General features: G+C 44.6%; 1 protein-coding gene across 2 annotated transcripts in view; it reads right to left on the bottom strand.

The window, feature by feature from the left end:
* ZFYVE9 (zinc finger FYVE-type containing 9) overlaps positions 1–18,855 on the bottom strand; it is a 63,362-nt gene that overhangs the window by 2,676 nt on the left and 41,831 nt on the right. For both annotated transcript variants that reach the window (XM_065655386.1, XM_065655387.1), the window contains 8 exons: positions 11,601–11,825; positions 9,326–9,408; positions 8,482–8,586; positions 5,647–5,797; positions 4,131–4,211; positions 2,683–2,845; positions 1,775–1,880; positions 586–762 (listed from right to left, as the gene is read on the bottom strand). In XM_065655386.1, the coding sequence (XP_065511458.1) occupies positions 586–762; positions 1,775–1,880; positions 2,683–2,845; positions 4,131–4,211; positions 5,647–5,797; positions 8,482–8,586; positions 9,326–9,408; positions 11,601–11,825 (1,091 nt within the window). The remainder of the gene's footprint in view (positions 1–585; positions 763–1,774; positions 1,881–2,682; positions 2,846–4,130; positions 4,212–5,646; positions 5,798–8,481; positions 8,587–9,325; positions 9,409–11,600; positions 11,826–18,855) is intronic.

The following is an 18,855-nucleotide window of genomic DNA, read 5'->3' as shown; positions in this document are numbered from 1 at the left end:
TAGCCTCTTTTTCCTACTGCTCTATCAGAGCAGATGGTTCAGACCAGCAGGAGCCGCATGCCGCGTTATCAGATTAAGTTGTGCAGTATTTAAAAGCTGGGTGATGCTAAGAACCTGTCCAAGGCCAGGCCAGCTGTCCCGCCAGGAGACCCTTCGCTCTGCTGGTGGCTTCTGCTGTCAGGAGCTCTGGAAGGGACCTTCCCTCGGTTTCTTTGCCTCATACACAACCTCAGCTTTTAAGAGCAGCCACGCTTGTGACCAACACTGTGTGTTCACTTGAGAACACATTTAATCACTCCTGTCTTTAACTTTTGGTGAAAAGGCCAATTTAGTCTCCTAAATTGGGCTGCTCACAGGTGCTGCCAGTGGCACACGGGGGGTCAAGCCTCGTGTTAAGTCAGGTTGGGCACGAGCTTTCCAATTTTAACAGATGTCCCAAAACACCAAACAGCCATCAGCACCGCTAGATTAGCGTCTGATATTGGTATTTTTTAACCAAGGGAATGGCTGGAGTGCTGCATTTCCTTTTTGGGGACAAACAAGGGAACAACCCCCCCGATTAAACCAAAACTATTCAAGGCTTACTTGATCTGAGTCGAGTGTAACACGGAGCCCTAGCTTAGTCATTCCATCCTCTTTCAACAATTTAAGATGAGGACAGAGAGCTAAACAGAAAGCTTTTGCCACATTTTCAGTCAATCTGCTGTGATCGGCTGGGTCACTCAGACCATTGTGTTGCTCATCATTTTCCAGGAAAAACACCTGAAAGAAAGAGTTAACATAGGACATAACACTAGGCTTTTCTAGAAAATAAGGTTACTGAGATGCCATTGAATTTTTTTACAAACGAAGATTAGAGAAGAGCTGCTGAGGGAAGACCAGCAAAAGACCCTGAAGGCAAGCCACCTTAGGGGGAAAATAAAAAAAAAAAACTTCAAAAGAAAGATTTAAATAATCATGTTCTCAAAAAAACTTTCAGTTCTGGTCAAAAACCTCATTATGGAAACTCACTGTGTATTGCACATAGTTTTTAATAAGAAAACCTGCTTTTAAATATAAGTTAATTTTGGGAAAATTAGCATCTTTAGTAGAAGCCATCCCAGGCTGAAGATCTGTATTACTGTCACTGAGTGTGTTTGTGTTGAGCCCAACTGACCTGGGAATAAAAGGATCCTCTGGTGACAAGCCATAGAGTGAGTAACTTGGTTCCTCCTGAGCAGGTTAAGTGAAACATTTCCAGAAATGTTGTGACATTAGCTTTTGTGTGCTGGCAGTGTCACAGCGAGCATCAGCTACACAAGCAGCTGCTTATTGGAGCAGGTACTGCTAGTGATTTATGCCACAGCACTTTCCTTTTGACTTGCAACGTTTTAGAGAAGGTGGTTCAAAATAACATTTAAACCCAATGATTATTAAGACTTGCCTCCAGTGAGAAAGGTAGTTTTTTAACACAATGCAGGGGAAACCAACTGTTACCGTGGGTAATACAGTGAGCAAGTACTTTTTGTGGTTCCCCTGTGTTCAAAAAACGTTACACGCGCAGGGATGGCGGGTACAGCGCCCTGAGCTGCTCATCACTGACGGGATTTTATTCTGCATGATCCTGTATTGAATCTCCCTTGCAGGTGGGAAAGGGAATACAGGTTTGTTTTGTAGAACTGGCTGCTTTCATTTCGGTCAGTAGGGAGAGCAGGTTGAAAGATGACGAGGCTGGAGTTGCAATCCCCAAAATGCCAAGTGTTGGTTTACATGCAGCTCAGTTTGACTGACTCACCTCTGTCCACCGAATGACCTTTCCATTTGCCTTGTACTCTGAGCCGTGAAATATCTTCACGCTTGTTATAGACTCCATTGATTTGCCATCGATAGGGCTTACAACACTGAAAGGGAGGGAAAAGCGTAAGGTCTGACTTAGAAGGTGGGAGCAGAACAGAGAACGGTGCAAAAGAGAACAGTGTTGGGACACAAACCAGGTGCAGGAGGGACCTTCCTGCAGGTTTGCAACAAAGCTGCGCACCAGAGCTGAGAGCTCATAGGGTGATAACACAGCAATGAGGCATTTCATACCATTTTTTATTCATTTGTAACCTCAGTGTAGGCCAGCGATACCTGAAACACTACTTACACAGCCCAGAATTTAATTACAGAACCTAAGACTGATCCAGAGAGCCTGAAACTACAAAAATATCCTTCCTTCTAGATGCCAATTCCTTAAACATTGTAGCCATCACACCAGCACTTTACAGCCCTAAACACTTCGGCTGCCACGTACACCTTTCTTTTGGCTTAACTGTCAAGAGCCCAATTACACTGTTGATGGTCAGCAATTTTATTTCCAGCACTACTTCATGCAAACTAAGCACCAAGAGAGCAAAAAGTGATCACAATGTCCAGGGTTCAGCACTGAGTACTGGAGACAGATTAGTGGTTTCCAATAACTGGATATTAACAATGGCAAAAAATCCATAGCATTGACAACTTCCTAAATTGATGCCCCAAAGCTCTGCTACCTCAATTCCATTTTCATTACCTTTAATTGCATCTTATCACTCAAAACAGAGGCACAGACTTGTAATTCCTATTGACTGGAAGGCTTGTGCACCTTATAAGATCTATTAAAATTTTTAACAAATACAGTCAAACGGTCACCATGCCATGCCAAGTGATTCCTCCTCTACTTACCCCTTACTAAAGTTTTTATCATCTTCTACCCACTGAATATGAACGTGTTCCTGAGGATCTTCAGCATCTACTTTGCCACAAGTGATGGTGAAGTCTTTCATCTCCCTCAAGGCCTGCCTCAAAGAGTCCATGTTCTCTGCGGTTATCTGGACCATCACTCCATCTAGGGAACCAAGAAATCCTCATAAGCCAAGATAAGCCACACTGAACAGAGGCTATATAAAAAAAAAAAGAAAGAAACATCCTCCCTCTTTTTGCAACAGAAAGGTTAAACATCTGCTTTAAGAGTTGTAGGCAGCAATGCCGCACAAGACCATTTCTGAACTCTCCGGTTCCTAAAATGTAGCACTGATGAGCCTTGACTGGGGAAAACACAAGGATCATGCGAAGTCCTTCTACCCTCAGAGTCCCCACGTGACGCCCTCCACTCCGCTGCCACCTCTGTTGGCGCTGGACGCAGCACTTTGTGGGTGACACAGGTTTTGGGAAGTCACCGCTTACCTGACAGTGGCAAACGATACAAAATTTGGATTGAGATCAGTCTAATTTACTGCAGCAATAACCTGGGAATGATACACTTCCCCAGCGTACAGACTCCTTGCCCGAATCCACCTGTACTTCTCTCTTCCACTAAACCAGCAATTTAGACACGGAAAATGGTATAAACGGCCCGCATATCCTGACTTACAGCGAGACGGCTGCTCCTCAGCCCTGGGTGACCCTCCGCACAGGCTGCACGTTCAGCTTCAGGAGCTGCTGCTCAGCGGAGCTGTGCTGAGGGGCCGCACGCGCGGGCCGCTTGTGCACCCCACTCACCAACTAAGGAGCGCACCTGAAACACGGCTGTCTGCACTGTCACATCCGCGCTGAGGTTGCACCACAAAGCTCTGTAGCTCAGCTAACTAAGCGAGAACAGCTTTAATCCAGTGTACACAGTCGTCGTCTATTTCTGTGACATGACAACTGGTAACGGAAGAACAAACCAAATCAAGAGAGGCACCAGCTCGACTGTTCCAACTTGTCATGTTCTCATCGGCCCACATACAAGCATGTCAACAACGCACATTCATAATCTTGCGTAACCCAGAGCTGTTTGGGAACTGAGTGTGTTTAGCAAGGCTTCCTCCCCCTCCTGGTCCACGGATTACACATTCCGCATTTCTTAGGCTCACAATTTCCTCATTCAACCCAAACCAGTAAAGTGATCACAGGCTCACAAGCCACATATTTCATATCTTCCCCTCATTTTCTTACGTCCCTGTTCTACAGCATCTGGACAAGTTCCTCCTCATTAAAGGAAACGGGGTTTTTTGCTAAAAAGTAGGGTAAAGCTGAAGCGGCAGCATGATTGAAATGCCCAAGGTGTAACAGCAGAGCCCTAGTAACTACAGAGCTGGGCCCTGTTAAGAGGGACACGGCGTGTTGTAAGCAAGCAGCTCAGTTCTTACCTTCTACTATACTGGATTTGGCAAGGTAGCCTGAAGAGGATTTTAAAGCTCCACTGAACACAAAGAAGCTGGCACCAGTCACTGCAACAACAACAGGCGTGATTTAGTGAGGTTTTCATCAAAACAACACTTTACACAATGATCAAGTATTGCAGCTCTGTCATCCAGAGAGGTGATTAAGCTATATCAAGACAAATGCTGCTTAGAATTACAGTGACTCTAATGCACATCACAAGCTTGGATATGGAAAGGGCACATCATCCATTTATTTTCTAAACTGGTCAACAGTTTTTGTCAACCTTAATAAATGCTCATATTTCATCACTCTCCCTCTCCCCATACACACCTCTGAGTTTCAAAACTACTAATTTAGGGTAACCAAGTACCTAATTAACTTCTAAATGCTCCCGCACAGCTGGCAAAGATTGTGAGCGAGCTGTTTATGGATCACACTGTAACAGCAACCCACTGGCAAGGCCACAGCTCAAAGCCACCTGATTTAAAGTAAAATTCTCTTAAATGACCACTAAGCATCATGCAGTTCCTGCTGGAAATCCTTCTTCTTGTCCCATACGTAAAATGAACAGAAGTCAGATAAGACCATCGGTCCTGAGCAAACATCCCATGCCAGTACAGTCACTGGAGTGACTGGGGATATTTGCAAACCACAAAAGTTGGCCTTTGTCTTGCTTGCTCTCATTTGGAGCCAATAGAAATGTCTTTGCCAAGAATTTGCCCCAAACCCACACTATTTAAATTCTCAGTGCACTGCTGCTGCAGCCTTTCAGCCTACTTCAACAAAAACAGAGCCTGGAAATTAGATGGTCTAACTGAGGTGAACACAAGGAGTTTCTTGAAGATGCATTATCAAAATGCTGCTGGTTTTGGTTATTCCTATTTACCTTTCATATTAAACCTCATCTTCCTCCTTTCACCGAGTATAGGTCAAGCACAGGCCCCCACAGCCTCACCTGTGGTCTCCAATAACGCCAGAGACAGGTCTCGTTATTCATGTAGAGATGTTGTCTAAGGCAGTTCCAGCACCGTGACCTCCGGAGCACCCCAAGTCCTCGGCTGCACTGTGCAAGCAGTGTGACCATATTTACAAGGGAGCAAGCTCTGATGTGCTTTATTTTATGTCTGCTTGAGCTACGAAATTGCTAGAACTCCTCTTAGACAAACTCAGAACAGCACCATTGACCCAGAGAAGTGTGATGTGGATTGTACACAGGACACAACCTGCACAGTGTGTCCCCTGACAGCTGAGGTTGTGGATTCTGCAAGGGAAATAAAACACCGAGGGGGTGAAGGGCAGACAGAGCAACGTGTTCCTCGTGTTGCGTGTCTGTCTCACAAAGCTGCCCGTTCAGGATTATTTTCTCTGAATGTATAGCAGAAACGCAGTGAAACGCAGACAAACCCACTTCTGAGCGGTTCACAAAGCCACACGCCGGAACGAGTCGCGCAAACGGCAAAGAAGCGACACGGAGCACAGGAGGGAACGGCCCCCGCTCACCCTTCCTGGGCTGGTTGTGGATGCTGATGGCCTGTGTCTGGTAATTCCCGTCGTCGTTCTGCACGCACACCAGATGCGAGTCGGCCTTCTCGTTGAAGCACGCTCCCCCCGCCAGGACGTGCTCGTTGGATTTGTTCATGGCTTTCATCATCTGCAAACAAAGAGGGTTCCCGTTTTTACACTGTTCATCAAGCACGACCATAAATAGATGATTCTTGGAAGAGTTTAATCGGACAGAGCAAACTTCTCAGCAGTGCTCATGTTCTCAGGTCAGATTTTAGCACCCAGAACCATAAACTGCTTTGGAAAAGACGGTTCAGGTCTTACATCATCTAGATGCTTTAAAGTGCCACCTTTTATGTAATTAAGATAAATGGAATACGGGATAGCTAAACTGTATAGATTGCGAAATCTATTACCAACAGCTGTTTAAAAAAAAAATAACAGGAAAAAAATCATAGAACCACGGGGAGGTAATATCTGGCTTGTTTACACAACTGCAGTTGCTTATAACAGAAATCATAAGTGTTGCCTCCACAGTTGAGTGCTAGACTGGCACTCAGACTTGTGGCATTTAATCCTGGTGCTGCCACTTAATTCTGCCTCTGCCATGACCGGACACCAAAGCTTTAGTGTCTGTGTGCGTCACCCACGTGAACTGGTGAAACTGGGACCCATGTTCCCACTTTGAATACTTTTTAAAAAGATCTGAATCATAGACATCCAGAAATAACTGTAATTCTCTGCAGAGAAGGCCTCCAAAAAGCATCCAAAAAAGTTTGTGATGTATCTGCCCTTCAGTTTTGCTGATTAGCATCTAACATACACCTAGTTACGTGCCTCAACAAAATATTCTTGTAAATTACGTAGCTGCTTTCCTTTTCTCATCTCTTACTCTTCATGGAGGCTCAGACTGTAAGAGTTTTGATACAAAAGGAAAATGGAGGGAGTCACCTCTGGAATTTGTTCCAAACCCAAGAAGTTTTGCTTAAAAGAAAAAATGGCAAATTAAATTACAGGCCCCCACATTGAAAACCTGGAAGAGAAGGGAAGTGCTGAATTATTTGCCGTCTCTGAACAGCACTCACAGTCCCATCCTCTGCTCCCTGCAGCTGATAAGCACCCACACTGCACAGAACACACTTGTCTCTCTCAGTCTAACACAAAACCTTAATTATAGTGTCAGGAACATCAGCTGACGCTCACTATTGGCAAATGTGCACCGGTGTAATGTTCGGGGAGGAAACTTAATTAAGAATTTGCATCAGACCACAGTGTATTTCATTATCTAGTTTATCATGCCATGCTCCAGCAACACGGAGCGCGGGAGCTGCCCTGAGCACAACAGGAAACCACCGGGCACGGCACCTGGACTTCGTAACACGGCCACTGGTTACACAGTGACCGTCACCTTTGCGGAGGGGCTAAAAAGGCAACTGAGTAGCACTAGAAGCTGTAGAAAATGAAAATCATTTTGAAGGTAAAAATATTTAATTAACAAGTTAAATATTAACATATAGTTTTACTATTACAGTCAGGATTGTCCACATTTAGTCCATCCATGAGATTTGAAACAAGTTTTTCAATTTCTAAATAGTTTGAGTGACACCCTTTTCTAATTAAATACTGTTTCACATGAGAAAGAAGTAAAGGTCTTGTGGTTTAATTCGTCTTAATTCAAACTATACTCAGATGAAAAATCTCAAGTAATTCAATCTTTGAACTGGATTGCAAGCAATAATGTTAACTAAGTAACACTTTCTCCATTTTAAAAACTGAATCCCTGCTTCTCAGTGGAAAAGAGAACCTGAACACAACGCAGAGATTTCGCAAGTGCAAAACAGCGGAATTTCCTGAGTCCAGTGAGTGCGATGTCTGATTCAGATACAGAACTGAGACCAACGCCAGGCACAGCGAACACTGAACTGCATCTTGGGTGCCAATTTCTATTTAATTCATGCAAACTTTACCGACTTTTTCCATTTTCTCACAGCTGCATCAAGAATTAATTCACCTTTTAACAGACCCTTTATTTTCTTGCTTCACTAGTTCCATCTTTTTTAAACTTCACCTAAGAATGCTTTTTTTCTTTTTAAAAAAATTTATTTCTTTATTCTTGCTGTTAATTTACTCAAATGCTTTTTGCAGGGAAATTCTCTCTTGAGATCAAGCTGTATTCTGCTCTGCTATTACAATAACATGTACAAATATCGTTTCACCCAGTGGCTTTGCTCTCACCACAAATACTGATTGGTTTCAAAATACCAAGTTACCCCCTTCTCTCACAAAATCAATCACCTTCTCCATTGCTCTCTTTTGTTATTGTTCAAATATCTTGTCACTAAGCTTGCTCAACTAAATCCTAAAGACACTGATTGATTTTCTCACACCAGAAATCAAGTATAAAATTGAGACGCTGAAAGACATTTTACATAAAATAAACAGCAATCCAACAAATACTAATAAATGCTGCAAGTACACACACAACATAGGTGAGAAGAGCTAATACACTTTTCCCCCTTGTTTACCTCAACTGTAAAGTTTGTCAACTTACCCGCTCAGATCAAACCAGTATTTTCTGTTGTTTACAATTACACTTTATGTAAACAGTTTAAAAACAGGAAGAAGAAGAGTTGAAGAGTTTAATTAATACTAAATTGAATTGTTTTCTTCCCGTGGAGCCGCCCTCACTCTCAAAACGTGTGCATCATGCATTTATCATTTGCTTTAGAGGCAGTTTTCCCTACTGGTAGTGAGTAAAATAAAATTCCTTTAGATCCCAGGTCCTCCAACCACAAAGAAACTGTACGCAAACTTATTTCTTATAAGCATTACCTCATTGTATCTGTTGCTAGGAATTTTGATGCTGGTTTTTCTGACTTCCATGTCAACCACTAAACCTTGGACCACAGGCAGCGTGTACTGGTAGTTTCTGAAGTCCTGGTAATTAAAGTAAGTTTTTAAAAGTTAGGTATGATGATAATAATTAACACTGTAGGCTTCATAACTATCCTAGCGACTACTCGTTAGCCCATTAAAATAATTGTAATCGCTGACTGAAAGGCAGGGAGGGAGACATCAAGGCTTTTAACCTACATAATCAAAGTACACAAATGAAAAAACATCATCGTGACTGTTAGCCATTTCACTGATTTTCTTACATCAAAATTAATGTTCTGCAGCCTCGAATGTCATCACTATATGTGCGAAAATTTGCTCTCTGTGTACTGTTGCATTACTGGATGGAGTTATTAGTTCTTCCATGAGCGAAATTAGGTCATGCATCAAAGAGAATTTTCTACATTGAAAATATTAGCAAAGTAGGCAGAGCTAATAACTTTGCTTCAGTGGAAGCTCTGTACAAGCAGAGAGCTGGGACTGCACACTGGTGACAGGGCACTGCTGAGGAAGGAATCTGAGCAATTACTGCACTTGTTTCCAGATCCAAACGTTCTCAGGTGGCCCGGTTTGGGATGTGGATTTGGGCACCTTTTTACGATTCACCACGATGTTGAAAGCCAACACCCAATACCAGTCGCGGCAGGTAAATTCACCTAAATGCCCACTATTTCCTCCCGTCATCTCCACGTGCCAGCTACTACGTGCAAGAGGAGTACGGTTCCTCCCACACTGACCCATTCACACCGGTGGAATGCGCAAAATCGGTCTCGGCACTTACTGCAAGAAGGTTCATTATCGTGTGTCCAGTCTCTCCAAACAAAGGCTTACGGAATCTGACACTAAAAAGTGGGCATGGATAAACTAGAATAAAAGAAAATAAACCAGAAAAGATCAGATTCAAATTTACATACTGAGATTCTGCAAAACTAGACTCCAATACAATCTCCTCAGCTGAATATGGTGAGCAGCAGCAAAAGAATAGATTGGAAGGAAGACCAGAGTTTAAAAAGCAGAAAGGGAAAAAGGGGTTTAACGTCACAATGCACCTTACACGTGTCATGGCTCCTTGCCCACCCACCAGAAACAACGAGCACTATGTGGAACGCCTGCAAGTGCCACACTGCGACGCTGAAACCAGCAATCTGGACACTGATGGCCAAGCTGACCTTTCTAAAGGCTTTTCTCGGGCTGCTTCTTGGAAATGGCTTCTCCCTTTTTTATGACCATCCTGCTGCTCTCCACTACAGCATCGTAAGCTTCTGTGGCTGATGTGGTGACATTCAAGTGATAATACTATTTCACTTTCTGTTTTCATTAATTTTGTAAAAACATGGCAAATTGCCTACAAGAGTATGTCAAAACCAATTAAAACTACATTTATGGTACATCAGCAATGCAAAACACCTGCATTCCTTGGCTTAGGCATACTTGTAAAATTTCTATGACGCAATTCAAAGTGCAGCGTATGGATCTGGCTACACTACGTTATGTTGCAGCAGAAGCCGTAACAGTGCTTGAAACATGACTCATGCAGGAATACGTGATGCCAAGGGTTTCTAAATGCATGTTTGAAGGAAGGTGCCTAAACTATCCTCAGGCAACCACCGAGCCTGATTTCCCAAAACGCTGCACATCTTCACAGTTCCCAGGGTAGACAGAAGGGGCTACAAAATGCTCAGCAGGTTGGAAATAACATCATCAGGATTTCCTGACAGAAATGAGCCCCAGCTTCTCCACGCTGATGATCTGGGAAGCATCACAGGTCCTGCACACACACCACGCAGCTGGCGTGACCAACTCGTGCACAGTGTCTGACAATTCCACCAAAAACGAGGATGTATTGGAGAAAACCTGGGACACAAACGCAGCCCCTTCTGAGAGGGGACAAGGCAGAGATCTGCAGTGGCAGCTGTGGCAGCACTAGTGAATACGCCGGAATCCAAACCCCAGCTAAAGAAGTGATCCAAACCCCAGCTTCCCAGCGTATTCAAAGCAGGTATTTCTGTGAACATCGAAATATTTGTTTATGTGCTCAAAAACAGATGTCACATCCAAAATATGAGCATCTTTATTTATTCCTGTCAACATTTAGAAAAACAAACTACTTAAAAACCTCATGGATACACACAAAAACTTACACACCTTTAACACTAATGTCTCTTCAGACAAGTTTAACCTACAGTCATCATCCTTAGAAAGCAAATTTTAAAGATTTTCTTTTTCCTTTCCAGTAACATATGTATTTTTTGAAAAATTCTCAACATTCCCTAGACATCACAAATTAAATTTTAAAATCCTTATAAAGCACATTCTAAAACTTATTTTGTTAAAAAGTTTTGAAAAAAATTAATATACCATTTTCATCGTAATACAGATTTACAACATGTGCCACTTAAAATAGCAGACAACCAAGAAAGCAAATTTTTGGCCCATCACAGTGGTCGGACTTGTAATAATCGCTTTGCTCCAGCAATAGTAAATGTCTTTTGGAAAAGATTTTATCCTAATTTCATGCTAACTGCTATGATTTTGTTTAGCTGAAACACTTTCTGCAGCCCATGTGTTACTAGTTGCAGCAGAATTTTTGCAACAAATTGCCAGGTCAGTTACCACTGCACACATATTGTTACTCTCTGGAAAATGAGCCTGGTTTTCAAAACCTAAAAGCAAAGGCTCTTTCATTTCAACATGGAAAGAGCTCATCTCAAAGGCTCTCCTATGTCCTAACGACACCAGCCAAATGACTTGTTGTGCACCTAACTATATTTCAGGTCATTAAGTGAACTGCAAACAGCTGCTCAGAACCAGATCTGTCCCCACAAAAATCCCCCTGATCAACCAGTACGGCTGTGAAAAGGCTGTAGGTTGTATCGCAACTTCAGTACAGCCCTGCTGTTTAGTTGGATGCAACATGGGTATAAAACATAAATTTCACTTGCCTGTTTAAGCCTGTGAAGCTTTGACAGGTAATTTAGGGCTGGGTGTGCGTGCTCTAAACCGGAATGTATTCTCCTGCAGAAATAACTGCAGCTAAAAGAATGCACGTTACTTACGTCTGTATTCAGCTCCAAGTCTCAACATCAGCCGAATGGGGAACACTTTAGCCCAGGGAGTCTCCCATTTCTGAATGAGGATGCCAAACAGGTACGGTGGGGTTGGGAGCACCAGGTCTTGCAGGGACTGATACGTAGCTGCAACGTACAAGAACCCTCCGTGTTCTTTGCTTCCGAGGAAGCTCTGGCTGAAAAAGGAGTGTCCCAGGTTGCCAACGACGTTACCTATGAACAAGAAATGCTCATTACTTCACTAGATTGAGAGCTATATCAAGAATTTAAAGAGTTTTTCAGAAGAGGAAAAAAACCAATCCGTGTTAAACTCACTTTGCTTCCTGAAGCACTGATGTCTATCAGTCACACAAGAAACAACGATCTGCTGCACACGGGGGCTCAGGTTACCTCCTGTGCAAAGCTGCATATGGAATAACATATTATAGACTAGAGCCACCGAAGCCATGGTATCTCCAGCTGATGCACCTTTGGTGATACAGGTACTTAGTGACCATCACGGGTAGGAAGTCAGTTTTGTAGGAACACACACACCCCTTCATTTGTGCACCTGAGCCGTGCCTGCAAGTGTCCCAGGCCAGCACGTACAACCGCAGACCTGCCGCCTCTCCTGGGGAGCAGGGAGGGACACTTGCCTCCCCCACTTCTGCCCGTTTCACGGAGATCTGCCTGTTTGCAGTGGCAGCGGCAGCGTGACGGAGGGGAGGATACATCCCACGACAGCCAGGGAAGAACGACAGCTCCAGCCAGTATCGCTGCTGAGGAACTGGTACCTGCAGCCCCCGCAGCACTACAAAAGCACCCAAAGAAACCCTGTTTTCGGCATCTGCAGATATTCCAGGGGTTTCCAGTGCAGAAGCTGCTGTTGACTGTATTAAACTTTTAGACCCAGCTGTGGTTAAGGGAGAGACATGCAACTGGTCAGACAATTAATGCCTACTGGTTGTCCTTCCTTTTAGGCAAACCACTGGGGTGCCTGCTCAGACACATATTGAAGATCTGGGTCATTTTAAGAATTACACAAAAGAGTGTTTATTTAATTAGTATACTTAATGTACGATGCAACTGAGAGAGACACGGGGGAGAAACATCACTAATTTTTGCTCACATTTTTACTCTTTGATGTTCTTAATTTCAAAAAAATGTTTACACTGGAATGGCTGAATGGAATCTGAATGTTGATTAGATTATTATAGCATCCAACACAGCATTTAACACTGAAGCAAAGAACCGTGGTATGATTCCTTCTATCAAATGACAACAGCGTGCAAATAATGTACAGAACAGCTGATCCCAGTTCTCCATAGGGAGATGTGAATATCAATAGAGAAAAACACAAGTCATTTCAGAGAGCACGGTGAGGCTGATCACAGCAGTCCTGAGGAACCGCATGGGTCTGAGGCACTCACGCTGGCCTCCTGCAGCAACCCCAGGCTTCCCCATCCGCGGAGACTAAGTAGGAGCTTCTGCTCTTTCTCCACCACCTCATAATGGCGTGTTTGTATCTGAACTCAAGGCAGTGATGTGCACGTCTCCAGCCTGCACATAAACTGGAGGGTTTCTCCCTTTCACACATGAGTCACAGAAGTGCAGCTTTGACACCCTCAGTAATGCAAGTATGATCTTCAAGTTAAGCTTTCTCTATTTTTATACTGCAAAACAGCCTAAAAATCATACACGAGCATTTACAAATGCAAGACAAATACATACAGTACGCACAGTTTTGGCCGGCAAAGGAAAGGTTAACCAATGAGCCCTTTCAAGTCTGTTCTTTACACTGAACTCCTGTGAAAGTCCCAAGTCACAGCAACTCCCCATCAAGCCAGCACTGGCATAAGAACAACACAGCTTCTCCTGCCCTTGCCCTGGAGATGTGACCGTGCTCCTCTGCTTCCCTCCTGACCACCCCGGCACAATCCCCACCTTAGAGCAGGCTGAGAGGGGCTCTCATCAATGTTTATAAATATCTCAAGGATGGGTGTCAAGAGGATGGACCAGACTCCTTTTGGTGGTGCCCAATGACAGGATGAGGGGCAATGGGGACAGACTGAAGTACAGGAGGTCCCATCTGAATAGGAGGAGAAACTTCTTTACTTTGAGGTGCCAGAGCCTGGAACAGGCTGCCCAGAGAGGCTGTGGAGTCTCCTTCTCTGGAGACATTCAAACCCACCTGGACACCTTCCTGTGTGATCCGCTCTGGTGACCCTGCTTTAGCAGGTGGGTTGGACTGGATGATCTCCAGAGGTCCCTTCCAACCCCAGCCAGTCTGTGACTCTGTGATTGCTTCCTTCACATGACCGTGGGACCTCCAGCTGTAAACACAGCTACTAGCAGGTCTGTAAACAAAAGGCTCCTTTAATACTCCGACTAACAAATAAATCCAGGGGTTTCCTTGCTATTAAAATTGGTGGGTACCTTAGGGGAATATTTATTTGTCTGTACTCATAAGGTGCTGCACAAAACTATGTTCTCAAGTTCTGAGTTAAAAGGTGACAGGATTCGGCAGCCCAGGCACCCCCCGGCAGGGTGCAGCTCATTCACCGTTTGTCACCATCCTGCGAAGCTGATTTGTAATTTTACAGATAAACACAAGACAGAGCTGACACCAACAACCCAGATGAAATTCCAGAGCTCTTATAGTGGCTACAATTTCTGTAATGCTCAGCTGAGCACACTTGATGAAAAGTAGGTACTCGTCAGACTGAAGGACTAACATGATTAATAGAGCCACATCAAATGCTGTCAGCTGCTGCAAATCATCCATCCTGCCCACGTGCAAACGCGTTTCTGTGTCAGCCTGTGCCATGGCACCACTGCCTGCCCAGTGAACACGCTGCTAATGCACCAACCCGGGCATCTTGCTACTGAGCGCAAACCGATATATCAGTTGGTGTTCATGAGAAAGATTTTCTCTTATCTAAAATAGCTGCTGGCACCTTGCTATCTCAACTCCTTTGCTTTTGCAGTTCCCACCTACCCTCACTAATCTCCTCTTCTTCGTTTATATTTCCTTTTTCCCTTCCCATCTGTTCTTATCCAAATAGAAGCCACAGGCCTGATAGTAAAATTACTTGGTGAGGTTCTCACTGCCAACAGCATGACCATAATAATCTTTTCTAACCTTCAAATGTATGAAGCATATGAACTGCTAAACTGAATTCTGCACCCTTTTCTGTGTGCAAGGGGCCAGGCAAAGCGGCGCTGTACAACACCGCGTCGTTCTGAGCCGTGCGGTGCTGCCCACCGGCATGACAAAGCAATCAGACTTTTCCACTTGTGACTGATGCCAAGTGCTGCAGCAGAAAGGGACGACTACTTATCACAAAATCACAGAATGTTAGGGATTGGAAGGGACCTCAAAAGATCATCTAGTCCAATCCCCCTGCCAGGGCAGGAACACCCAGGTGAGGTTACACAGGAAGGTGTCCAGGCGGGTTTTGAATGTCTCCAGAGAAGGAGAATCCACAACCTCCCTGGGCAGCCTGTTCCAGTGTTCCGTCACCCTCACTGAGAAGAAGTTTCTTCTCAAATTTAAGTGGAACCTCTTGTGTTCCAGTTTGAACCCATTACCCCTTGTCCTATCATTGGTTGTCACCAAGAAGAGCCTGGCTCCATCCTCGTGACATCCACCCTTTATATATTTATAAACATTGATGAGGTCGCCCCTCAGTCTCCTCTTCTCCAAGCTAAAGAGACCCAGCTCCCTCAGCCTTTCCTCATAAGGGAGATGCTCCACTCCCTTAATCATCTTTGTGGCCCTGCGCTGGACTCTCTCCAGCAGTTCCCTGTCCTTCTGGAACTGAGGGGCCCAGAACTGGACACAATATTCCAGATGAGGTCTCACCAGGGCAGAGTAGAGGGGAAGCAGAAACTCTCTGGACCTACTAACCACCCCCCTTCTAATACACCCCAGGATGCCATTGGCCTTCTTGGCCACAAGGGCACAGTGCTGGCTCATGGTCATCCTGCTGTCCACCAGGACCCCCAGGTCCCTTTCCCCTACACTGCTCTCTAATAGGTCATTCCCCAACCTGTACTGGAACCTGGGGTTGTTCCTGCCCAGATGCAAGACTCTACATTTCCCCTTGTTATATTTCATTAAATTTTTCCCCGTCCAACTCTCTAGCCTGTCCAGATCTCGCTGGATGGCAGCACAGCCCTCTGGCGTGTCAGCCACTCCTCCCAGCTTGGTGTCATCAGCAAACTTGCTGATAGTACACTCAATTCCCTCATCCAAGTCATTGATGAATATATTGAATAGTACTGGTCCCAGTACCGACCCTTGAGGGACTCCACTAGATACAGGCCTCCAACCAGACTCCGCCCCATTGACCACGACTCTCTGGCTTCTCTCCTTCAGCCAGTTTGCAGTCCACCTCACTACCCGATCATCCAGTCCACACTTCCTCAGTTTTGCCGTGAGGATGCTGTGGGAGACGGTGTCAAATGCTTTGCTGAAGTCAAGGTAGACCACATCCACTGCTCTGCCTTCATCAATCCACCTTGTTATGTCTTCATAAAAGGCTATGAGGTTGGTCAAGCACGACTTCCCCTTGGTGAAGCCACGTTGACTGTCCCTGATGACCCTCTTACCCTTGATATGTCTTAAGATGGCACCAAGGATAAGGTGTTCCATCACTTTCCCAGGGATGGAGGTAAGGCTGACCGGTCTATAGTTGCCCGGGTCCTCCTCCTTGCCCTTTTTGAAGACCAGAGTGACATTTGCTTTCCTCCAGTCCTCAGGCACCTCTCCTGTTTCCCAAGACTTGGCAAAGATGATGGAGAGTGGTCCAGCAATGACTTCAGCCAGCTCCCTCAGCACCCGCGGGTGCATCCCATCTGGACCCATGGATTTATGGATGTCCAGATTGCTTAACTGGTCCCTAACCCAGTCCTCATCAACTAAGGCAAACTCCTCCATCGCCCTGCCTTCCTCTGGGGCCTCAGGGGTACGGAGCTCCTCAGGACAGCAAGTTTCCCCTTTCAGGAGATGGAGCTTCAAGGCTCACATGCTTGGGATGCCTTAACAAGGATTTTTTCAGCCAACAGAAACATGAGAAAAAAAAACCAACAAACCCTCAGAGTGGAATCTGCAATTCAGCTGTTTGGCACTTTGCTACCATAAGCCACAGCACTATAAATTACTCCTTTTGACACAAGCAGCTCGCACAGTGCCAGCTCCAGTAGGTTACCACTATTAAGAGGAGAAAGTATTTGGATTAGGTAGTTGTGCTGCAATTCATTATTTAGAAGAGCAAGCAAGAGCCTGCTATGTGGAGAGCACAGGAAGAAACAAGCAAGCGTTTTCACACCCACCTCTCTAGTGCCCTTTTCAACCAGCAAACACAAGTCGGAAAGCCTCTTTGGACTTTGGGCTTGCCCCACAAATATTCCTGCGCTGACCAGGGGTTGTCAGCATTTTCTGCCACGTCTTTGAAAGCGGTTCCAAGTCAAGGCCCCACGGATAACTTGCGATTACCAACTTAACACGGTCAGTCCCAACTCACTGCACTGTCACACATTTTAAGCACAGAACTGTGTTTCAGAGGCTTGTGGAGAAAGTGTAGCTGTCAGAAAAGCCTTCAAAAAAAAAAAGCCATCTTTCTCAAAAGCATGCAATTTAATTTACAAAATATCACAACTTCCTTTCTAAAGAGGTAATCTCAGAGTGAACAGAAAGGTGCCTTTCCTTATACAAAGTTCCAGCACCTGACATCAGGTGACTGATATTCTTTAGGAAGTGCCTTAAGTGGGCATGACGCATCTAAAGCAGCTCTGCAGGAGGTCAGTACTTATTTTCCTGTCAATTACGCTTGGTTACCCTTGACTTTAAATCCTAAGCAGCTCTATAAAGTCCTTTAGCAAGACATGCTTCTATCCACTGATGTGACTTTCTCTTCTGTCACGATCCATGCTGGTTTGAATTCTTCACTTAGGTATCTTCCTCTGATGAACGATGTACTTTCCACATCAGCTTGGCAATATGCTCTGGACTCAAATAAAATAGTTTATACCAGGAAAGGTAAAGAAAATAAAAGATTCCTGCATTTGTTTATTGCTCTCAATATGTGGTGAAGCCACTTAGGTGCTTTTACCAAAACCAGCGAGGTTAAATTCCTAATGTGTGCTTCATATGGGCACAAGTTACTCCTGGGCAGATTCCGATTGGACACAAGATGGAAATTTTTCACGATGAGAACAATCAGCCATTGGAATAATCTCCTTGGGGAAGTGGTAGATTCCCCAACACTGGACACTTTCAAGATTCAGCTGGACAGGGTGCTGGGCCAGCTCCTCTAGACCGGGCTTGTGCCAAGAAAGGTTTGACCAGATGACCCTTGAGGTCCCTTCCAATCTGGTATTCTGTGATTCTATGATATCTTTTGGTGAATCCCAGGTCAAAAGGCTGGTTTCAGCATCACAGTCTGAGGGAAGCCATATGTGTGTGGGCTGGGGAAGTCAGCTGCATCCGTCTGTCCTCATCCCACCACCATCGGTAATAACCAAGAACTGCCGAGTACCGAACACCGTGCCAGCATCCTGCAAACCCAAGCATCCTGGCTCTGGAGCAAGACATGCAGAGCAATATTCACCTGGCAACAATCTTGCCAGATGGATCTTCTTGAAGAGCAAATAAGCACATACTTTTTAGAAAAGCAACACAAACCCAGTCACTACCACACCAAGAGCCACAGAAGTGAGAAGACCATGAACGTAATGTGATGGCAGAACACATCTGTAGCGGATGCCAACTTTGAGAAAAACACATGAACTGAATGTTCACAGTTCTGACCATACTCAGCATCTTTTTATGGGAACACATCAGCAAGTTATTTGGAAAAAACTTATTCAAATTGGCAAGGGACATAATGCTTCACTTACTGTCGCTGTGAGTAGCAGCACCCAAAACTTCCTCAGACAAGTCTTCCACACAATCACTCTCACACCTTAAACAATGTTTGATTTTGTACGCATCTTTCCACATTACACTTGCAGAGGTGTATTATTCACTCAGTTAACCTATTCTCTGTTCAGAACATCTACATGGGCTCCTTTATAGATCTACTCTGTATTAGCTACCACCTTATTTAATTAAAACTAGACTGGGTAAAAAATACACGAAACTGCCTGGGATAGATCCACCCTCACTCAAAATATCCCCCAAACCAGGGCAAACACAAAGCCATTTCAAGCAGTTGCCAGATTTGCATTTTCACTACAAAAGTAACAGTGGCATTTATTG

This window comes from Caloenas nicobarica, chromosome Z (assembly GCF_036013445.1).
Source record: "Caloenas nicobarica isolate bCalNic1 chromosome Z, bCalNic1.hap1, whole genome shotgun sequence".
NCBI classification, from domain to species: Eukaryota; Metazoa; Chordata; class Aves; order Columbiformes; family Columbidae; genus Caloenas; species Caloenas nicobarica.
This window is presented reverse-complemented; position numbering and strand designations above follow the sequence as displayed.